Source organism: Canis aureus, chromosome 24 (assembly GCF_053574225.1).
Source record: "Canis aureus isolate CA01 chromosome 24, VMU_Caureus_v.1.0, whole genome shotgun sequence".
NCBI lineage: Eukaryota > Metazoa > Chordata > Mammalia > Carnivora > Canidae > Canis > Canis aureus.
In genome coordinates this window covers 12,253,343-12,277,901 of record NC_135634.1, presented here as the reverse complement: position 1 = coordinate 12,277,901, position 24,559 = coordinate 12,253,343, and the positions used below count along the sequence as shown (strand labels likewise).

General features: G+C 40.7%; 1 protein-coding gene across 8 annotated transcripts in view; it reads right to left on the bottom strand.

The window, feature by feature from the left end:
- Nucleotides 1-24,559, bottom strand: part of FLT1 (fms related receptor tyrosine kinase 1) — a 178,791-nt gene that overhangs the window by 101,265 nt on the left and 52,967 nt on the right. For all 8 annotated transcript variants that reach the window (XM_077868262.1, XM_077868260.1, XM_077868261.1 and 5 more), the window contains 6 exons: nt 22,972-23,134; nt 22,732-22,868; nt 19,575-19,749; nt 18,473-18,590; nt 15,944-16,113; nt 15,368-15,527 (listed from right to left, as the gene is read on the bottom strand). In XM_077868262.1, the coding sequence (XP_077724388.1) occupies nt 15,368-15,527; nt 15,944-16,113; nt 18,473-18,590; nt 19,575-19,749; nt 22,732-22,868; nt 22,972-23,134 (923 nt within the window). The remainder of the gene's footprint in view (nt 1-15,367; nt 15,528-15,943; nt 16,114-18,472; nt 18,591-19,574; nt 19,750-22,731; nt 22,869-22,971; nt 23,135-24,559) is intronic.

Here is a 24,559-nt window from a genome sequence, read left to right as displayed (position 1 = left end):
TTAAGTCCAACTAATTTTCACAGTTGCCCTTAAGTGAAGCAGGCATTATTAATGACCATTTCAAAAATCATTTTACTACTATGGAAACCAAGACTCAGAAAAACCAAATGCCTTCCTCAGACTCCCACAGAACCTAACAGACCTGGGATCATAACCCAGATATATTCAACTCTTTTCACCACACCAGAACTCAATCCATCACATAGGACAAATTCTGTTCCCTAGGAGCCTCCTCAAACTTCTATCACCATGCTTCACAGGGTGAATCTGGCTCAGAGTCACAGGCTAGAGGAAAACTCTGGGGGTCCTCTGAATCAAACTGGTACAAAGTCAGACACCAAGAGAAAGTGCACATTTAGCTTTCAAAAGGAGAAGCAGCACCTAGTCCTTTGGTAGAGGAGGAAAAGGCAGAAGATTATTTTGTAATTACATTTTTGACATAAATTGATTTGTTTTGATCATCAAAATGCTTTGATGCTAAAATTATAGGAACTCCTGGGTTCCTACTGGCTGATGAATTTTATCATTTAAAAAAATCTTGCAACGAAATAACGAATCCAATTTTTATCACAATCTTAGTCTTTCCTCTAACTTATTTGTGTCTGCACAATCCCGGACATGCTCTGGGATGAAGTTAGCCTATTTTACTATGAATTTCAATACTTGAAGCAGGCAGCACACTTTAAAGAGGGCCTCTGGGGTGGGTGTGGGGGTGCGCAGTGGTGAGCTGAGCACCCAATCCCCAATGGCTGCCTATTTGAGCCTGAGCCATGCCTAGCAATGAATGTATCAATTTATAATTAAAACACACTTCATTGGAAAAGAGGCTCTAGAAAACTCTACAAAGTTTCAAGACAGAGAATAATCTCTTTCTCCCTTTTTCTCTTTTGGATGATGAGATCTAAGGACTTCTGGTGTGGATTCTGCTTATCTGTTTAATGGGATTTGACTGCACGTGCTAACTCTGATTAGAATCTGTTTGTACAGAATATTGAATCATTTCAAGTTAGGAAACAAAGGGGTAGAGCAGTAATAAAGAACAAATCGAGTCTGTAAAATGTCTTTAAAAAAAACCTAGAAAGGAAAAAAAAAAAAGACCACCTGGCAGCCAGCCAGAGGGCATGGCCGGGGCTGGTTCCCCATTATGGTGCGCCATCCTGTAGCAGGGCCTGATGTAAACTTTGCTCTGCTACTGTGGGTCTTGTGTCAAAACATTAGTGATAGTGTATCTGAGCCATCAGATTAATACAATCTGCACACACTCTCTATTCCCCTCCTCTCACGTTCTCTCAAAACAAATAAAACAATATAGGGGAGGGGATGCTGGCAGAAAAAGGTGCGGAGTTGGAAGGAGTGTTTAGACAGAATGGTTCCTGCTCCTTCTGCTCCAGGAAGAGGGCCTGGGCCTTCAGGGTGGTCACAGGGTCACGCTGAGGGGATTCTGGACAAGTGGCTCTCTTGCACACAGGGAGACCTTGTGACACCTTGGAGCCCATACTGAAAACTACTTCTTGTCTGAATGGAGAGGGGGGAGTGGAGAAGGCTTCTCAGGGATTGAAGGCTCTGGGTCAGCTCCTTGGACAATGGTGGAGGTGATCCAGCGCCCTGGCCACCTCTGTTTCGATAAGAGCTTTTCCGTGAGCGTCTTGGCCTGCGCTGCTTCCTGCCCTCCAGGGTCTCATGGTCCATTCACACTCAGAACAAGGCCTGTCTTCCCAGCCTCTGCTTTCCTTCCTCCTCTCTCCCTGCTTGCTTCTACCAACAGCTCCAAGCCACCCATGACTCTGCTCTTCTCTCTTTTACAGAACCTGAGCCAGGCCAAGGCATCCTTGCCACCCTAACCGGGGTGACAAAGGATGGATACTTACTAGGCCACACCCAGGTGTGGGTCTTAACAAGAACACCTACTTTGTTCATTCATTTTTTTTCTTCTAAGTGAAAAGACTGCTCAGTTAAGGAAGGGTGATTTGATAAATAAAAATTCCTTAGGAAAATCTCAAGAGGAGCTACAAATAATATCCTTGAATCCATTCAAGGAATCTTAAGGTGTCAACTCTATTTCAAGCTATTGTTACATTTTGTTCTCACGGAAAGGAAGAGAGCACATTGCCTTTTATATAGCTGTCAATGCTGAAATGTCCAAAGATCCTTCTGCCGTAGGGGTAGGCAATCACAATTTAGCATTAGGAACGTAGAATTGAGACCTACTCTGACCTGAGTTCAAACCATAGTTTTACAACTTCCTAGTTTTGTAAGCCTGGACAGAAAAACCCAGCTATGAGAATCAGAGTCACAGAAAGTTGCTCAGAGAACTTAGCATCTTTTCAATCCTTTGAATAATTCTTAAATAGACCAATCATATCACTTTAAAAAAAATTATTTGAGAGAGAGAGAGAGAGAGCATGCACACGTGTGGTGGGGGAAGGGCAGAAGGAGAGGGAGACAGAGACTCTCAAGCAGACTCCTGGCTGAGTGCAGAGCCTGACTCGGGGCTTGATCTCATGACCCTGAGATCATGACCAGAGCCAAAATCAAGAGTTGGACTCTTAACCGACTAAGCCACCCAAGCACCCTGCATTGTACCACTTTTAATAAATTCTGGTTTGGTGTTATGCCACTGATGAACACTAAGGGATGTGATGATTTCCAGTCCTGTGACACTCATTGAAGTAGAAATGTGGTTGAGGAGTTTGTGCACACTACATCCCAAGGATTATGACAGGAGAAATCATTTTTCTCAAATTTCAGTTTCCTGAAAGCTTTTTCTTGGTTGTTTTTTATCTGATGGGCCCCTTAATCTTCCAAGTGTCTATTTCATTTCTCTTTCTCTCTCTTGACAACTAGACAGTAAAAGCACATGGGCCGTATCTTAGTACTGGCCTCACCGCATTTTCTCCTTTCATTCAGGTTTGCTAAATTATTTGTTGTACTCTTTGTAAAACAACTCAAATTCTTTGGGAAATGAATGTGTCCTTAACATTGCAAATTCAAAAGAAGTAACGCCATGTTACCATGTCTTACTAGTTTTATTATAGGAGTTAAAAGATAAACAGAAGGGAAATAATTTACAGAAGAACTTTTTGCTGTCCATGATGGCAAACATCAGGGTGATACTCAACGAGTTAATTTAGGTAATGTGCTTGGCACAGTGCCCAACACACAGTAGATAGATTGATAATATAAGCTGTCATTTTATTATCTCACTAGATAGAGAGCTACTTAAGAGCCGGGACTATGTTTATTCATCATTATAACCTTATGGCCTAGCCCAGCCACCTGTAAACAGTAGAGGAGCACACCCATCTCCACCTCACACTGAGAAGAGTGAATCCTGACAATGCCCTGACTAGATGTGGATTCAACCCCATGTTAGGTGTCAACCTACCATCCATCACATACCTCAAATGTGCTGAAAAAAAGGGCACTACTGACCCTCAAATGACCTCACACATATCCTCTCAACTAAGCACTGTCACCACCATCACTGCCTGGCCACTCACAGTGAGGAGTACCAGTGGAGCCAGAGGGTCTGACTGTGACCTGGATGAAGCCCTCATAGTGTAACCCATATCTGACAAACTGATAGTCATGGACAATTTCAACTTAGGCAATGAGGCTGATGTGTGGAGAAGCATCTTCTGGTCTAACAGAATATAGAAGACCAACCAGCACTTCATCTTTCCTCAAGAGCAGGCAAAAATATTGGCTCATAATTATTAGCACCACTGTGTTCAAATAAAAAAAATGTATATTCATACATGTTCCATTTAAGAAGTAAAATCATATCCTCTGAAAGTAGAAGATTTAGATCCTTCAGTTATTAAAGAACATATACATTTATTGAAGAGACAAGTCAAATATGTGCTCATGTATCAAAATATCAGAAAAATATCAGAATATAACTGAGCACAAGTAAGTAAGATGTCAAGAGCCCCTATGCTAGCATAGCCGGGTCAAGAATTGGGTCAATGAATGTTTGAATAGCTGAGGTAGAATTTTCAAATGCGAGTAGACTTAGGATATTATAGCTCCTCTAATTTCCAAAAAAGAAAAAAAAGAAGAAAAAATCTGAAAGTTCTACCCTTTCTATTCCATTCTAATTTCTTTGGAGTAAATCACCATAGTCAGAAGACCTGTCTAAAGATGCAAGCACAGGGGAGCCTGGGTGGCCAGTCGGTGAAGTGTCCGACTGTTGGTTTTGGCTGAGGTCATGATCTCAAGGTTCAGAGATGGAGCCCTGTGATGGATTCTGCACTCAGTGAAGAGTCCGCTTGGGACTCGTTCCCTCTCCATCTGTCCCTCCCCCTTCTCTCTCTCTCTCTGTCTCTCTCAAATAAGTAAATAAATAATTTTTTTTAAAAAATTAAAGATGCAAGCATATTTTCTGGGAGAACATTAACCTAACAGCATGGATCATTTTGTCAGAATATTGTCAGCTTTCACAGGATATTCCTGTGCATATAATGCCACTTCAGAAGGAAGCTGCTTTGCAGTGGGCAGCCCTAGAGTAATCTAAAAATACTGGACAAGTTCCAGCCAACAAACTTAGCCCTCACAATGCACCAGCCACGGAACTAAATACTTCATAAATGAGCTATATACTAGCTCATTTAATCCCTGCAAACAAGCTTAAGGTATCAGTGCTACTATCTCTACTGTGTAGATCAGGAAACTCAGACATACAAAGGTAGTTTATTTTACCCAGAAGCTGGTAGACAGTAATAGGCGGTAGAGCCAGGATTCAGGCTCTGTAGCCCATGACCTTAAATTCTAGACTATATTTTTCTGCATCCTAATACCTTTTAAAATTGGTTCTTGATGTCATTAACATAGGCCTCTCCAAACATATTTGTTTCTGGATCATGAGCTTGTGCCCCCAAATTAATCAACTTAAGGTCTAAGTAGTTATTACAGAGCCAACCCTCATAATGAAAATGAAGTGCCTGGTTGATGATGTGAGAGAAAGCCACTCATTTATAGACTCTGACACCAGAAAACCAGGGCTGATTTTCTAACAAGGTACTTAAACTTTCTATAATGGCAATAATCCCGGATCTGCCTCACAGAAGCTCTGTAATAATTAAATGAGGCAGTACATATAAAGCATACATTAAACACTTAATGTACTATAAAGTACTCAATAATTTTCAGCTACAAAAGAAATAAAAATAGAAAGCCTAGGCCATAGAGTCTTCTGGACATAATCTTCTATTTGGCTTTAAGTAGTCTCCACCCATTCTCGTTTTCCTCACCTTATTTACCCAAAGGCTTTTTCACACGAGGGAATTTCTCAATAAGGCAGCAATCAGTGATCATCTTACATAGTTTTCAATGATGAAGACAAGGCATCTGGAACGTTAAAAGCCTCAGGAAATGGGATAACATGCCCCCAGATCATTTTTTTAAATCTACCTATTTACTTTTAAAGATATTATTTATTTGAGAGAGAGAGAGAGAGAGAACATGAGTGGGGGGGGGTAGGGCAGAGGGAGATAGAGAGGGAGAAGCAGACTCCGCACTCAGTGGGGAACCCCACAGGGGTTCGATCCCAGGACCCTGAGATCGTGACCTGAGTTGAAGGCAGACGCTTAACTGACTGAGCTACCCAGGAGCCACCCCCCCTCCCCCGATCATTTTTTAAAAAGCTCAAGTGAAAATCCAAGTTCTTGGATTCTAAGGCTTTGATCTTCAGATGTGCAGGACAGAGTTTCAGGGACACAATGCACATGACACATGCTAAAGACGGGTGACAGAAGTAAGACCGCCAACAATGAACCTGTGAAAGTCTATCAGTCCACGCATGTAAGTGATGAGGTGGCCCATGTGCAATTGATAGCAGAAGAGCCAAGCATTAGCCAGGAAGGAGGGCTGAGGTAGAATGAATGGCTGGCTCAACTATTTAGCCCTCATATGAGAAATTCTACATCAGGTCCATATCCAGCTTTCCAAGTTTTGGTTTTCAATTTTCTCAGCCCAAACCTGATGAGCCGGCCAAGTTATGCTTGGTGCATGTCCTTTTCAACTCTTCATCCCATTCGTATCCCCATGTCCCTCTGTCATATCTATGTTCCTTTCTGTTTGCTGTTCTAGTACCTACCCATCATCTTTAGGACTCAGGTCTTATTTCCCTCAGAGTTTCCTTGAAACTGTAGTCCTTATTACCTACCAGCCACTGAAACCATGACAGTTCATTTATTCATCGAGGTTACAGGCCCCTCCCATGGAGACTCAATGCAATGTTATGGTGGAAATAAGAACGAACAGGAATAATAGACAGGAAATCAGAGACTTGGGCCCAGTCTCAGGCTTGCCATGAACTAGCTGTGAGGTGAGGGATAATTATCTTTGTGCCAGTTTCTCCTCTATAAAACAAGCTCTTCTTAATCTTGAAGATTCCCTAATTCTAAGTGAATGAAGCATTCCAAGTGAGTAGGTCAAGGCCTGTGGAGACGTCCATGTCTTTACTGCATTTACTCATCAACTATAAACTCAAGCTTTCTCCTTTTCTTTCATCCTCCCCTCCCCCTCAGCCCATTCTTTGCCTCCTGCAAAAATCCACAGCTTTGTGAGCCCCCTCTCTGAGGTCTGAGTGCTTGCTGAATCTTGATCCAAAAAATTAATCCTGAACAACAAAGGAGGGAATGAGACTCCCTTGCAAGAGAGCAAAGCCACCCGCATGGGGAAAAAGTCATACAGAGGGCCAGTGCCATCACAGCAGAAGTGCCAAATTGACTGACTTCCTTTCCTCCTCAGGTTGGTCTTATTTAGACCTGCTTGTCCCACTAGGTTTATACTCCGTCAAAAGGTCTATTCGCACCTGTAGGTCTGGCGCCCAGACCAGTACAGGTCATCACCAGTTCCCAAAGTAATCGTGAAATCTGAGTCAAATTCTCCCAGCTGCTCTTTCTCCTCTTCCTTCCCATCCTCACAGTGCAACTCTAACTTACAGGTGGACTTTGTGGGATCACTGGCTCAAGAGTAAACCCAGTGGGTTAGGCAAGTCCCCCTTGAGGATTTCTGTGACTTTCTCTGGGAACCCATGGGGTGTACTTGGAGGAATCCCATGGGACACCAATGAAAAGTAACCTTCTGAAATGCCAACCTACTTAGCCTCTCCTATTCCATGATCTGAAAACACCTGAGAAATAACTTTCTGAGCTTCAGTTTCCTGGTGAGGAAATTATGTCCATTCTGTAGAATTGTACAGATCAGGGACACTGTATGGAAAGGGGAGAACACAGCTTTGGCACTAGGAAGGGCTCATTGATTACGTCTGTTATCATTAAGTAGATAGTGGCATTTGAGGTGACAAGACATCCCGAGGCTTCTAGAGAAAGTAGGAAGAAACAAGTTCTACTGACTTGAAGCGCATTTTAAGACACCATCTGGCCATAGTCTAAATCCATTATATCCTTTCTATCTTCTCAATGCACCAGGCTGTATTTTTTCACCTAAAAGGGCAGGGAGGCTACATTAAAATCAGTGATCAGAGTTTATATTTCAAGAAATAGTCTCCCGATTTTATTCCTTGTGCTACACCACTACAGGGGACTGGGGTGGGGGTTTCCTTAAAAAAGGAATAAAACAGTCTATTAAGTCAATGGAGATCTAACTAAAATGTAGACTTCCAAGAACAGGTGCATGTCTTATAAGTGATCTGTCCTATTTATCTATTACCTAAGGCTCTTGTGTCTGGACATTAGTTTCTAGATTCAGTCTTGAAAATACTCATTCAATTTTTAAAAATCTGTGAGTTTTAAAAATCAAAGAAAATTTGAGAGGCTCACCCATCTTTTTTAAGGAAACTTCCCAAACCATATGTCATTACCTTCTGATATTCCTAATCCTGGGAAGCAATGCTGAATTTGCTCAAAAGATCCCTCTAAAAACTGCTCTGCGTAGACTTCCTATGACTCAGCCTTTTGGTTTAATTTAAACACATAATGAAATATTTGACAGCAATTACAGGAGACAGTTAATTCATTAGAAACAATTATTCATCAGACTCGTATTACCATGAGGAGTGGGAAAAAGAGGCAAATCTCACAAAGCAGAGAAAAGTGGCAGAGAGGCATTTGGCAAATGAACTCGTGCTCTGTTCTCAGGACTTTGTATGAAATATTAATAAGGGCGCTCGTCCAAACATTCACATTGGGCAGCATGCACTTCCTCATCCAGCAATTATATAACAGAAAGCAAGAAGTTTCTCATTAGTAAGTGAACATTCACGTTTGCTTGTGATGAAAGCCTCCTGTAGAAGACAGCCAGATTAATTTGAGCTTGTTTGTTCAAGCTCAAAGTTCTGCTAAAGTGGTCTCCAGTGAATGAGTCTTCCTTCTTTAAAATCCCCATTTTGATTCAGGGTTTTGTGTATGGCACGTTAAAACTCTCGATGGTGTGCCTGGTTTGAGTCCATAAACCCATACGTACCTTGCATGGAAAATCTGGCAAGAGACACATGGACACAAATTATATATATGCTTAAGAGGGATGTGATAAATGTTAAAAAACATGCAGTATGTGATATTTCCAAAAGGAAAGGTCTTCTTAAATCATGCTTTCCTTTGACATCTGACCTACAGATAGCCCCTAGGAAATGTTGACTTTTTCAGTGTTTAAATTGTTTAAAACTTTCATTTTGTAGATAGTAGAATATGGGACATAACATTGTTTCAGCCCCAAAATAACAGACCTTCATGCTGGCAGTCAATTAAATCCTTGAGTACATTTCTAATTAACTACCATTAACAATTGTTTTGTTTGGGTCCTGTTAGGTTTGTGCATCAGCGGGGTATGTCTCTCAGATGATCTCAGATGATCTATCCCTCACACATCCCTAATGATCCAAGCCTTCCTTTCTTTGCCAATTTGCTGATGTAAACAATAGAGAGATGCAATTAAGCGAGTCCTTCTCTGAGTTCCTAGATGCCTCTGCTTTCCTTTATTTTGTAGGCCACCTCCCATCAACCCCCCGCCCCCCCGCCCTGCCGCCCCCTGGGAAGCCCAGCAAAGCACACTTGGTCCTGGAGTGGTCTGCTTTCCCAGACCCAAACCCCAGTCCTCTACCGCTGGGCAGGTGAGGCGGGTTCCAAAATGGGACATCAAATTGTGCGGCAGGGATTATCACATCCTATTAAACTTCTAAAGCGTGTAACTATCTGAGACTCCAGACTTGACTGGCTTTAGAGTTCTGGAAGCAGTTCCTTAAAATTCCACGTACACCTATCACGTTTTTCTTAGAAAATCCACCATTCTGGCTAAGAAAGTAATACAGAATACTCTACCCTCCTCACCTGCCATGAGTTGAGAATCCAATTACATTTGTTTGCATTCCAGAGGGACTCGTTGGCAAAAGATCAAATAAAGCAAGCGAGGTTTTTGGGCTAAGTGGGCAAAGAATCATAATGCCTTGGCTTGGCTGGGCTGGGCCATGACTGGCACAGGTAGTCCAGGTTGGCAATGAAAAAAATGTGGATTGACACCCGCAGTGGGGGAGCTGTGGGTTGTTTTTTTAATGGGTAATTACTAGCATTATAATTACTGAGGCAGCTTTGTACCACAGAATACATACTTAGATGGAAGCTCTTCTCTTACAACCATTCAACTTTCACAGGTTCATTTTTTTCAATGAATTGGGCACTGATCCCCAGAGTTAATCCTCGGGTCAAATTGCTTAATAATTTGTAAGAAGCAGAAGGGGGGAAATATCAATGTGCCACAACTAGGAAATTATTTCAAGCTTTTTTGAATGAAGAAAATGTCGTTTTAAGTGATTTTCTCATTTCACTCATGAATAGCTATGTATTATAGGAAAAGGGAAGCAGGGCAGTTACCATTTACAGAAGGGGAAATTGAAACACAGATTAAATAACTGGCCAAGGTCACAAAGAAGTCAGGGCCTGTGCCAAGAATAGAACCCACTTCCTTGCTTCCCGGGTCTCTATCCCTGAGACTGGGAAATAGACATTCTGCAGGTACACGTCCAGAGAGAATAAGTAATTAACAGATATGTTTGATCTTACATAATAAAACATAATGGCCAACAGTGTGGATCTTTGATTTACGCACGGTTGGTGCGATAAGTAGATGGGTGACAGTGTATTTGGGTTGAACACCAACGATGTGCACAACGCATTTGTAACATGCGAGCAATGTGAATGTAGCAGAAGGAGCAAGAGTTTCTCTCTATGTATTTTTACTGGTCACCACCAATAGCTGGCAAAAGCAAATGAGATTTTTCCCAAAGAACTGAATTCACTTAACGGTTTTTTTCCACTAAAAACAGCATAGTTTGTGCTGCCACTCTGTTATCATCTATCAGTGTTATATGTGACCTCGATAGTTAGATGGGGATAGAGAATGAAAGCAGCCTGTGACGGAAAGAGCGTGTGCTCTAAAAACAAAGCAGCAGTTAATCGCAGGGGCTGCAGACCTTCACCCTCCCCTCCCCAGAGAAAAGACACAAACACATTCAACATTTGAAAGGCAAGCCTTCGTTTTAAAAAGAAGACAAAGCAACCTCAGAGGGGTAGAAGCTGGGCACTGACAGGGGCTGGGCACTGACAGGGTCGGGGAGCTGGGCTGGGTTGCTGGGCTGGGGAGCTGGGCTGGGGAGCTGGGCTGGGTTGCTGGGCTGGGTTGCTGGGCTGGGTTGCTGGGCTGGGTTGCTGGGCTGGGTTGCTGGGCTGCGTTCATGGGTTAAGGGCGAGTGTCAGGAAGGACTCAGCAGCGGCCCACTCACCACCCTCCTCTTTGTGGGAGTAAATGGCCCAGCCAGGTCCGAATTCTCCAGTCAGTTGCTCCCACCATCTCAGACTCTTCCCAAGAAAGTGCAATGGGTGATCTGAGTACCAGCATCATGCCAAGGCTGTCTGATCAGTTTCCAGCCGGGCCCCACAAATCCATCTACTCCATTTCCCAAAGAGGGGTCCCTTCCCTCCAGTTCAAGACTGTTATTCATTCCTGTAGAGACCAATCTCCATGCTATGCCCGGGAGATGGAACCAGCACTGTGGCAAAGCACTATGTGAGCAAACTCAGCTCACTACATGGGTGGTGAGTCGCACTCGGTAGTCCCACTCAGTTCTTCAACATCCGGAGGGGGGGAGGTGAACTTCTAGAATCTACTGTGGGTTCACCAAGTAGGAATCAGCTCTCCCATGTCCCATGCTGCCCCACCCTGGCCTTTGCCAACCCACAGGTCAGAACCACTTCCTCCCATGACAGGAAACGAGTGAGTGAGGCAGGCCGCACACACCGGGACGGTTGTTTGGGTCCCCTACTGCAGTTTTTCGTAGTCTTGCTTTTCTTTTTGCTTAACTCATCTGTATTTCCTTTGTTTTTCTTCTGAAAAATCACGTTAATTTTTTTGTCAACTCTACCCCCAGGCCTACTACATTTCTATTTCTCAAGCCCAGCAAAATCACACTTGACTTTCCACCATTTGTGTTCACTTCTCAGAAACTTTAGGTTAAAAATTGTCACTGTTGTGAAACTAGCTCTTTAGTAGGCAGAAAATTCTTTTCCAGTTCCTTAAAAGTTTTAGAGCCTTATTAATTAGAGAATCTTATCCTACTGCTAGCAGTTATCACAACCTTGCCTTTCTTCAGCATTCTGTCCATTACTTCATTCTATCCTCATATTGTCTCTGTGAAGTGTGTAGAATTATCATCCGTATGTTATATGAACAGAAGCTGTAAACTATGCACATGTGAAAGGGACTATAAGCTTACCTACCTTTATGCACATGCCCTAGGTTATGCCCATACTAATCTGGAACAAGTTTAGGAATATTTATTTAGAAGTCTCTGCTAATTGCTAAGGATGAGGAAAAATTCAAAATTCCACTTCATTGGGCATTGATAAGTTATTTTAATGCTATTAAAATCTAGCTCTCCTACTACTTTACCACCCAAATGTGCAGGAAAGTAAAAGGGGAAAAATTTTTGTTATATTTCTTCCCCGCTCATTAGGAATGTGAATTGGAAAGTACCTTTTCCCTCTCTTTTATTAGCAATGTTTTATAAGAACAAACTCTGGGTGAATCAAAAGCATAGCTAAGACTTAGCAGTGTATCACTTTTTTTTTTTTTTTTTAAGGAGGAAATTTCTTCTAATGTTATTTATGGTTTAATTTCCACAAAGATGGACTAGTTGAGTAGTAGTTCTGACAAGTTTAAAATATATTTATGTATTTACTGGGTACTAGTAAATACATAAACTTATTAGTTGGCCATATTAAACCAAATAATAAGTTTGAGCTACTTAGGGGTACCTGGGCAGCTCAGTCAGTTAAGCGTCTGCTTTTGGCTCAAGTCATGATCCTGGGGTCCTGGGATCAAGCCCTGTGTTGGCCTCCCTGCTCAGTGAGGAACCTGCTTTTCTTTCTCTCTCTCCTACTACCCCACCCCTGCCTGGCACATACTCTCTCTCACTTGCTCTATTTCAAATAAATAAATAAAATATATTTTCTTTAAAAAAAAAAGTTTGAGCTACTGAAACACATTCAAACCTCAAAACTAACCCTAATGCTTCGGTTGTGTCCATATATAGATATGTTCTTTAACAAGAGCCTAAAATTTAAATACCAAGAATTATTCTATATATTCAAGAGTAATGTGTATGTATTAAAATTGCCTAATCTCTTTTGACAGGCATGAATAGATACCACCATGCAAATATGTTACTATGTAACTCAAAATAAAATTCTAAAAATTCATGCGATAGAATGTCTTTTATTCAAATGTCACTAAAATTCTTATCTACAATGGTATCTAAGTGTTAATATATAAAATACATTTATACAAAGACACATTTGAAAACTTCTAATAATTAAGGAAGGCTCCATTTATCTGCTAAGTTTAGCTTCTATCTGTTCTATTTGTGTCCTACTGCACAAAGGTCCTATATATCTCTAAGTTAAATGTACTGATTTAACCATCAAGCATTGAATTCAGGCCTGACACAGGTAAGTTGCTCAGTCTGTAGACTTAGAAAAAAATAACTCTCTGTCTATTGACTTAGAAAAAAAATAACTTCTTAGGGATATGCATATTTTATAGCAGATAATTTCAAGTAATGACATAACATTTTTTAAATGAAATATCACTGAAAAAGTTAAAGCTTGCATTTCTGATCTGTCTTGTGATTGGTTTTTTAAAAAATGCCTTGATCAGAGCATAGGTCAAATGGTCAACAAACATTTACTGAAGATTAGAGGCACTACTTTGAGTCTTGAGAGAAGTCAAAGAGGAATTACACATCCTTCCAGACCCTGGTAAGCTTACTCCATGACACAAAAGAAGGATCCCATGTACCACAAAGAAATCAGAAGAAGAGAGCTAATGCCTCCAAAGTTTTACTTCAAATGACTTCATTCCCCAAACCATATTTTATTACTATTATTCAAACCCAACTTTATTTTTAAAAAAGATTTTATTTATTCACAAGAAACACACACAGAGAGAAGCAGAAACATAGGCAGAGGGAAAAGCAGGCTCCATACAGGGAGCCCCATGTGGGACTTGATCCCGGGATTCCAGGGTCACACCCTGAGCCAAAGGCAGACACTTAACCGCTGAGCCACCCAGGTGTCCCCAAACCTAACTTTATAACATTATATTACCTCACTGACAATTATTATTTTCTAACAGAGTTCCTAGATCTGTCCTAAATAGATCTGAAATTATATTTTTAATTTTTTAAGTAGGCTCCATGCCCAGCAGAGAGCCCACTGTGGGGCTCAAACTCATGACCCTGAGATCAAGACCTGAGCTGAACTCAAAGAGTCAGACACTTAACTGACTGAGCCACCTAAGCACCCCTGGAATTGAAATTTTAGGTTTGTTATTGTCAAAACAAACATTAAAAGCATCTATAAAAGGCCATTATGTTATTCCCCGAAAATTCAAAACTTTGTATTTTTCTCTAAATAGCTTAAATTATTTAGTTATTTTTCACTTATTTGCATGTTAGGTTGGCACAAATATCCAGGCCTTAAGGGGATGGAGAAATAAATATCCATAAATATGGATGCCTGCCCCTAAATTAGCAAAACCATACAAAATCTCAGTAGACCTCATTTTTGGGGGGGTTAAGTACTCATAGTGGTAAAGAAGATATTCAAGATTTGTAATTTCTCCATATTACTATTCTTAGCAAATGGCATTCACATGAGAAATCAGGACATGTGTGGAAACAGCTACTTCTCAGGAACCCTAGCACTCACTAGTAGCTTTCACTCTCAGAATGAAAGGCCTTATGCAAAAGATTACAACATAAGATGAAGAGTTGAAATGGCAGGGAGAATCCAGAAAACCAAATAGCCACTCTTTATGCTAGATTCATGTCTCACCTTTTTATCAAGCTAAACATTTAGTTTCTTTTTTTTTTTAAAATAGCAATTTTCCCAAACACTCTGCAAGTGGAGTTAAAAAGCAATAAAGCAAATTTATGGCAAAGTGATTGCTCTTGGGCAGTCCCAATAATATCTTATTGTTGCACTTATCAATTCTATTCTCGTCCTTCAAATTAGCTCCCATGAACTGTCCTTAGCATCATGCCTCTAGACTAAACAAAAATGAGAAAAGAGAAACAGGACTCAGTCATCAACAGGATGCAAGGAAGCACTGCACAATGACCAGAAGGTAGGGACGCAGCCATTCGGCAAACACACAGTAAGCTTCTACCACTGTGTGTGCCTAGAGATACAGAGGTGCTCTCAGTCAGCTCAGGGCTCTAAGATAAAGCAAATGTATGCAAATGTATGCAAACCCAGCAAAGGATGCAAACCCAGAGAAGTGTTAAGGAGGCCCGGCTCATACAGGCTCATATAGAAGAGGGAGAAAGGAGTCTGAATGAGGCAGTCAGGAGAGTTCACAGAGAAGCTAACATAAGAGGTAAGCCTCAGAGGATAAGGAGGCAGCAAATGGGTGGAAGTGTGTTTCGGATGAATGGAAGAGCATGAGCAAAATCTACAATGGGTAGTGATCATCAGTGCAGGGAAGATCTCCTATCATTTCCAATGTTCACAAAATGGGAAATGGGAAGGCCACTGTAGCTGAATTAGCCAAAGTCTGGAGGTTTTCAGTTGAGAACAAGAGAACTGGAGTTTCAACCTGAGTTTCAAAAAAGGCTCACAAAGTGACATTGATCCTGCCCCTGTGCTCTGAACACTATCAACTAGAGAGAAAAACTAGAAATGAGGAAAGAAGAGTAGGTATTACCTACTTTTTCCTGTGAGAACGAAAGCCTTTGCCCCAAATATAACTGAATATTCCATTTGCAAACTTCCATGTGTGTCCATTAAAGAATCTTGAGTCCAAGTATGGCAAGTATTTGAAAGTTAATCTGGAAACAAACTGTCCTTACCTTGCTTTGGAATGATTATGGTTACAGGGACGCCAGAACCATCTGACTGTAGGTTGAGGGATACCGTAAATGGTACAGGTCAGGATTTGTCTGCTGCCCAGGGGATAGAGAGTAGGGTCTGGAAAGGATGACACGGCCTTTTCATAAATCTGGGGTTTCACTGGAAGAGAGATGAATAGGACAGAAGTCAAGAGCTGTGCGGTGACTTTCTCCTGGGCTACATACAGCATGAAAGACCACTTCTCCCTGGTTTTGATGTCAGGGAAACAAACACATGATTGTTGCCATTAACAGCCTTTTTTTTTTTTTTTTTTTTTTTTTAAGTAGAAGTGTTTTGATAACAGTAAAAAATTGATTCCATAGTATGTACATTATGATTACGATGATAAAAAATCATACTTATGGAAGTTAATAAGCAGACATGAAATCAGCATGATGGGGGCATACATGGTTTTTAAAATAATCACTAAAAGTTTATTTTCTCTGATGTTGTGCTATTGACTTTCGATTTACCTATATTCCCAGAACTCTTTCCTTGCCCAGAACTGGAAGAAAGTAGAGGAACAGCAAGCTTACCATTTACAATTAAAGTGGTGGTGAGGTTTTTAAACACACTCGACTGCTTTATGGCCAGCAAGATCATGTAGTCCCCTGCATCTTCTGCAGCCACATCTTTGATGATTAACGAGTAGCCATGAACCAAATAGCGAGCAGATTTCTCAGTCACGGGGAACCCATCTTTTAGCCTGTGGTTAAGAGTGTGATTGGGAAGTCACTCCATACTGCCTCTCAGATAGCATTTTAAAACACTGTCATTTACTTTTGTGAGCTCAAGCTGATACGCTCCAAGCCTTTTGGTCCTCCACATTCATTTTACAAAGATAGATGCTTACTTTTTGGTAAAGGCAGGTATGGTTTGTTTATTTATTCATTTTAAAGATTTTATTTATTTATGAGAGAGAGAGAAAGCAAGAGAGAAAGAGAGAGAGAAACAGGCTCCCCATGGAGCTGGGAGCTTGATTCAGGGCTTGATTCCAGAAACCTGGGATCAGGGCCTGACCTGAAGGCAGGCGTTTCATTGGACTCAGCCACCCAGGCGCCTGTCAGGTATCGTTTTTAAAGGGAGAAACCCTTCACACTTATTGGTAAGGAGGAAGAAGTACTTTGAAGGGAGAAAGAAAAGCGCTGGTTTTAAGGTAGCCACGAGGATGCTGGTCACCATGTGACTTAAGTATTCACCCAGCAGCACTGGCTGATCCCATCGAGATGTTTTCAGTTTTCCATGAGGGCTTCATCAGCAATCCAAGGGCCATTGTAAGTCAGATCAACTAGATCACTTCTCCAGATAAAAATAAAAATAGACTTTCCTATTGTGGTCTCATGTGGAGTTCTTATTAGTTGTATAAATGGTCACACCAGTTGTCCCTTTCATAAGCTATAGTAAAATCAAGATTATCAAGATTTGTTCCCCTGAGGAAGAAGAGCGAAGGTACAAAACTCACAAACAAAAGGTACCGAACTTAAAAAAAATTCTTTTTTACTTTAAATATAGAATCAATGCCTAGATATCATGCAATTGCATACAAGCTGAGAGTTGGGAGGCCTGAATGCTTGACTTGGCTCTGACACTCTGTGTTGTGCCCCTGACTTGCCCGTTTGAGCCTCAGTTTCTCCAAATTTTCTAGAGTTTCTCCAAAATTTAATTAAAATTCTATGATTTCATTGAATTGCACAGTTCTTTAGCTGGGCATTTTTTACTCTGTTAGGAGTTTATTGTGTTCTGTATAAAGGTTTAATATTGGAAATTAAATATTGGTATTAGCTTCTATCCATGCAAATGTTACGTGGTCTTGTAAGCAAATCATCATCACTAATGGGTCTCGGTTCCAAAGCAGTTGAAATGCCTATGCTCTATTCTATGACTGTAAATGTCATCTTAGTTTACTTTATTTCTCATTAACAAGTCAGTGTTTTCAAAGATGGATCCATTTATGGTGTATGCGTTTTAGGCCCTGGCTACTTGGTTACAAAAGAAATTAGTGCTGTTTAATACATGGGGACACCCTCAGACACTTTTGAAACAGGGAATGTATCTCCTGGAGTGATTAAATTCCTATTAAGGAATTACATACACTGGCAGGAAATTTATTATTGGATTTCTTGTACATTATAAAACAAAACAAAAAAACTTTTCTGTGACAGCATGAAGGGGCATAGCACAAAGTTTAGTTTTCTCTTTAACCCCCTACTAACTACCTGAGGAAACAGAAAACAAATACTTTAATCATAGGATATTGAAAGCAAAATAAGGCCTGGTGGAGGTGATTCTATAATGGCACCACTTCTATATTGTATGGGTTGTTTTCCTAATCAGTTTTGTACTTTATTCTTTGTTTAAAATGTAATGGTTTGAGCCAAAGATATTGGCATTTAAAAATGATTTAACAAAATGACTGTAGATTAGAAACAGATTACATTGTTTCACATCAGGTGTTGTACTAACACAAAAAGAACCTGCTTCAGGAATTTCTGAATATGCACCCTTAGAGCCAAAAAAAACTTAATTAGTTCAAGTTGGTCCTTTCCTCCACCCCTGCAGCTGAATAAGTCTTGTCTCTATTAATGTTTGTTTAATTTTAAAACAAGACTGGAACTTTCATCCCAGCTGTATATAAAAGAATTATTTTCAGATAATAAAAGAATTATTATCCTCATTACAAGGGCCCACTTCTTTAGGGTTAATAGAGCATGTTACATATTCAAGATGCTTCCTACTCATTGCCCAACATACTCCATTCAAAGGATGTTGACATCATGGGGAGGTTTGGAGATGCAGAAATTTAGTCACGGCTTGTGAATGGCTGAACTGAAGCACTCAGAAACACCTCATATCTCTTGCTCCATCCTGTGACAGTTTCCCTTTCCCTCAGGCACATCCTACCTGCTTCGCTCCCAGGCCAGAAACCAACGCAGTGCTTGGCTCTCCACAACTGTCTGGGGAACATATCCTGGTATTTTTTCAGGAATTCAAATCACAGGGCTCCTGCATCTTCCTACTTACAAAGCACATATCTTAAACTGATAGGAAAATAATTATGATCCTACCACAGAACTTCTGGTGAGGGGAATGCCTTCACTTTCACGGACAGCCTGTAGGACCGCTTGCCAGCTATGGTTTCAAGCACATGCTCTTTTCGATGCTTCACAGTGATGAATGCCTTATCTTTGAAAGGAGAAGTGATAAAGAGATTAGAAAAGGCTGTGTTTATCTAAAGAGAACAAAACTAACCTGGCTCCCTGCCTCATAAAAGGAGGGTGCAAGCAATGAATAAACAGAGCCAAATTCTGATCAAGCCCATCAATGAGCCCAAATAGTGATCCTTGAATAAAATAATTTAGAAGCACCTAACTGGTGAGGTACTCTCAAATCAAAAGGTTGTGAGTAAAACATAAAACAGAGGCAGGGCAACAGAGAGTGGGGCACCTCAAATATCTGTATCACAATAACAGAAAAGTAGAGATACTTAGAAAATCTACCTGCCCAACATGAGTATGATGGGAGAAAGTTCCTTCAGGCACCATAAAACAAATGATTCAATTTAAGAAAGAAAAAAAAAAAAAAAACTACTGAAGAAAGTCAAAATAATTTCTAAGGCCACCTGCCAAGACTGTTCCAGAGATTATGCTCCACACCATTTTTCTTTTCAACAGTGCAGATAAATAAGGTTTTTAAGGATTCTAAAGAGGCTCAAGTATTTTCTTTACAGAATTTCCCTATTGGAATTAAGCAACAATATTAGGATTTCATGAGAGTAAGACCAGGGATAAAAATCACATCAATTCTAAATAATTTATCCCACCACATTTTTCTCTCTAAATCATACTAATACCTGAGAAATGAAGGTAAGTCTGTTATATTTTCCAGTCTTGTTTATATGGAATACTAAAAAAAGAACTTAATAGAGATTATAACATGATCTAACTGAATTATTAACCACAATAAACTGGCAAGGAAAAGATTCTCTGTCTAATTCAAAAGTATTACATTTAAAGAACACTTACTTTACTTTGCTTTTTGGCAAAGGGAAGAGGGGAACCAAGTTGTATCATTCATGTTAGAGTATCTCTTGGCCAGAGGAAAATGTACTTTTTTAATAGAATCTGCCCCAAATCCATGATGATAGAAAGCAGAGCACAGGTGACTTACCATATATATGGACTGAGGTGTTGACAGATTTGAATGATGGACCACTCTTCACGTGACAAGTGTAAAGTCCTTTGTCTTTGTTCTGCACTTTGTCAATAATAAGAACGCTGTAGAACACATTGGCATGGGAACTGCGTTGGCCAATTCGTTGCCTTATAGAAGCTCTCTTATTTTTCTAGAAGGAAAATGTGTAACGAATGTGGAAATAGTAATTGTTCGTGTTCAAGGTTACAGCATTCTTCAGATTTATTACTGAGATGATCAACATTTTGTGCTGAGGGGCAAAGCCACCTAACAGTAAGATGTTTGGAAACTCATACTGTGTCTCGATGCATTTCAAATATTTGCCACCGTAGCACTCATTTAGTCCTTCACTCTCTCCAGACGGACTTTCATATACATTAACTTAATAGTTTCTCACAACCCCCCAGTGAGATGGGCAGCATCCCTGTCCTTTATCAGATGAAGAAGCTGAAACGTCAGAGGCCACAGTGGGTAGGAAACTCATGTCTTTCAAGTATAAATCTATTGCCTTCTCTCCAGCACACACCTCTCGAAACTGTTACCAGCTTTCTGGGCATAGATGTGACTTACTTAGGCAATAAGTATCTTTGGTATCTGGCTTAATGACACTGTTTCTCTAATAAACCACCATGCGAGTTTTCTTTTGCTCGCTTACTACAAGTAAAGGAAAAAATCATGAGTCCTGGCTACACATACTAAAGTGTAATAATTCCGATTTCATTATTCCATTATTTGAGCAATGTTTACCAATTTCTGCTAAATCACACTGAAAGGATCTGAAGACATGCAAAGCCATCTACAAGCCTAGCCAACACTCTGGTGGTGCTGGTGGTGGTGGTAGGATGTTTTCTCATGTTTGCCTCAGGGAAGACCAAGAGCAGGCCTCGAGGCTCAGCAGTGTAAACTGGCCACAATGACTCCTTCCTGGTTTTGAGAAGATGAGATCACATTGCCTTTTCCTTCCATTGTTTCTTCTCCCTCTCTCACTTTTTTTTAGCATTACATTTTATAACACATAATACGTTATTTCTCCCTCTCCATCTTTCCCACTGAGGAGGCGTGGAAAAAAGACTTTGAAAGCAGGACAGAGGGCACCTGGGTGGCTCACTTGGTTGAGTGTCTACCTTCAGCTCAGGTCATGATCCCAGGATGCTGGGATTGAGCCCCTGTGTCAGTTCGGGTCCCCTGCTCAGCAAGGAATCTGCTCCCTCTCCCTCTGCCCCTCCCCCCTTGTGCTTTCTTTCTTTCTCTCTCAAGTAAGTAAGTAAGTAAGTAAGTAATAAATAAAAATCTTTAAAAAAGAAAGAAAGCAGTACAGAACTAGTCTTTGGGTCTTGAACCTAACTCTCCTCTGTGCCATGTTTAAGAAACTTCAACCTGCCTGTCCTTATACTGCCCTGTTGGAACAGACACAAGGGTAGGCCATTTTCTTCCTTATTGGCAGTAACGAGAAAGAAGATGTCAATCACCACTATCAAAAATCAGAGAATCAAAAAAAAATTTTTTTTTCAGATAATCAATCCTTTAATTACTAGCCTGAGGGATTTTCAGCAACTCTATGTAAAGTAACATGTAGGTATTACTTGTCTTCTCCCTTAGAGAACTCCTTTCTTCCAAATTCGAGTAACATCAATATTGTTTCTGCCTTTGGAAAACAGCTGATCCTGGGTTTCTGACAACTGCTTTGTCAAGCCCTGCAGCCACCAGCCACATGTGGCTATTAAAATCAAAATAAAGGGATCCCTGGGTGGGTGAGTGGTTTAGCTCCTGCCTTTGGCCCAGGGCGTGATCTTGGAGTCCTGGGATCAAGTCCCATGTCAGGCTCCCTGTGTGGAGCCGGCTTCTCCCTCTGCCTGTATCTGTGCCTCTCTCTCTCTCTCTCTCTGTCTCTCATGAATGAATAAATAAAATCTTAAAAATAAAATAAAATAAAAATAATTCAGTTCCTTACACTAGTCACATTCCAGGCCCTCAATAGCCACATGTGGCTAGTGGTTACTGTATTAGTCAGAAAAGATATTTCAATCACAGAAAGTTCTATTGGACAGTGCCATTTTAGAAGGTAACTAGCAGTCAGTAGATGTATTATCATATTCTTACAGTAGAGCCACCAACAGGATAAGAGTTTCTTCTCTCTTGGTGTTTATTGAGAATATCTAATGTCTGACTTCTATCAAAACCCAAAAAATACTGTTGCAAGTCCTAGCATTTCTATTTAAATGAAACAATATCACTTTCTAGAAAAATATGACTGATGAGTCCTTAAAGGGTTTCTACAGGGCACTTGTTACATCTTTTTGTTGCTAGGTTATTTTATTTCCATGGCAAGAGATGTTGATGAGAAACAATTGTAGCTTGGGGCTGATACATTCATCCTTTTGCAGATAATTTAATCATCAGTTAACTTTGTGATTGGGCAATCTGAATGACACAACACATGACTGTGCTTATGCCACATTAATCATACTGTCACATAGCAAATAGGGGCCACAGTGACAGTTACAGTTTCTTAACAGTTGATCATAGATTCCCCATCTATACAGTCTCAAACAATGATTGTCTGCAAGGATGTTTGGTCTGAATAAGGAGACCCAACTCAATCTTCATTCTTCTCATTTTTCTGAAGGACAGCATTGCTCCTTTGTCACTTAATAGATGGAATGGAATACTGGATGGCTGGGTTGTAATATCTTTTCCAAACATGCTCCAGTCAGGTGCCTCACTGTCTGCCAGTATCTTAAATTAAAGCGCTCAAACAACTTTTTGTTGTTGTTCTTACAAAAGAGAGGCCCTGCCTGGCATTTAGTGATAAATTTCTCTCTCATCTCTAAATCCCAGAGAATAGTTTCCAAGGATGAAACAATCCCCTTTTCCACTTGGAATTATGCAGTAGAAATACTAGCCTATACACTTCAAAACAAAACCTCCAGACATCAAAAGACCATATCTATGCACACACACTCATGGAACATCAGACAAGGAAAGCACCCTAATCAAATCCACAGCTTCCTCTTCACTCAAACTGCCACAGGAGTCAGAATATTCTGATTTTGCCCACCTCCAAGATTCAATGGCATTTCACTTGCTAAAAAGAAATACTGTCCTCCAGGAGAAATAGAAAAATGTCACTCACTTCACCAGGGTAACTCCAGTTCATCTGAACTCTTGTGTTCAAGGCAGTGGTAGCAGTACAGTTGAGGGTAAGAGTGTGACCTCTAAGTAACTTGACTGGGCTTGGGGTATTTATCTGGACATCTCTGATTGTATTGGCTGTGAGCAGAAGAAATGAGATTTTTTTTAAATCAAGCTTTCATTAAGCAGATAAACCCTTGAGCATTTTGGCTTGCATTCATGCCTTTGGAACATCACTTACTTTGTCGATAGGTAAGATAGTTTGTCTTGTACAAATGGCCGTTGACTGTTGTTTCACAGGTGAGAAGCCCTATTTCTCTGTATGTTGCATTTGCTATTATAAAACCCTTCCTACTGTCCCAGGTTATTCGCTTCCCATCAGGGATCAGGGTATCAAGTGGAAACTGAAAAGGAAAAAAACATGCTTTAAGGAAATCATACTAGCACTGCGGCAATACTGTTTGATGAGAAGCCTGTGAAAACATAATTTTCATCTATAGTGAAAATAAAATAGTACAGGTAAAAACCAGTTTGTCATAATTAGCTTTTTAGTTTTCTTTCCATGTCTCAAGATTTAGATTATTGTGATAAATTATAGCAATTACGATAATTCCTTATCAGCCTCGGTGACAGGCTGCACCCACCCGGGATAGACCTGTCATGTCAGACTTGCAGTGTGAGCCCGTATCACTTGGCCTCCAGGAATCATCCTTGTAACAGACTGGCCTGATACTCAATAGAAAAATCAAGTAGGGTTTTTCCACTGGGGCCGCCAGGTTACCCTTCTGAGCCTCATCATCTGGAGTTTTTAACAAGCCGTAACTTGTCCTCCCATTTTGTATGATTTATGTAGTGATGGCTGTCTTCAGAAGACTAAGTAATTCTAAGTCCTCTGAGATTCATAGCATTCACTTGGCGCTCACTGGAGTTATCATTCTGAGAAGGCTGAGGGCCTCGACTCTGCCTTTGGGAGGGAAATCTAGGGAAACAGTCAAGACAGCTGCAAACAGATGTGGAGGCCAGAGACACTGTGGTGAATGAAGTGCTCCCAAACACAGGGAGTCCAGACAGAAGAAAGGAATCTACGATTTGATTTTCCCTTATGCCTTCTACTGGACACCAAGAACTTTATTTTTAAAGACTATAATATAAACAATCCACCTTGGGATTAGGCTTTATAAAAGGATATTGCTCCTCAGAGTGGTCCAGCCATGTTCCCCTGATGCCAGACTGCCAGCCCAGTTTCAGAGGCATCTCTGATGACCACTATGACTTATCCCCCGCTGGAGAAGGAAAAAAAAAAATCAGATTACCTTCCCACAACAGATGATAAAAGAAGCCAAACTGCCCTGAGGAAGCTTCAGATCTTTTCCATCTTCTTTTAAAAAGTGCACCTTGCATCACTTATCTGTTTATCATTTATTTATATTGCTAGGAGCAATCTGGCTGGGATTTGCGACTCTATGGCAGAAATTCCTCTGCGAAACATCACCAGCGCCCCCTCCCAGTGAGCATGTCTGTGTTGGTCTGTGTTACCAGAGGGTCACACAGCTTTGAAAGGAGTTGCACCCTGTTTATGAAGGACTGCAAGCAAGTGAAGGATGCATTTCATGTTCTAGTAAATCATGATTCTATCTGCAAACTTAGGAAGGCTCTATCTCTGGCGGGAGGAAAAAGAAGCCTCCCCTCTAATGTGGTACAAATTACTAAGGGAAAAGCTCAGAAAAATTTAAGTCAGGGATTGAGATCTCTGATGCTTTAAACATAGGGGAACGCAATCCCGTGCTGCATCTAAAAGAAGGGTTTGCTGATGGTCTCTCAGCACAATC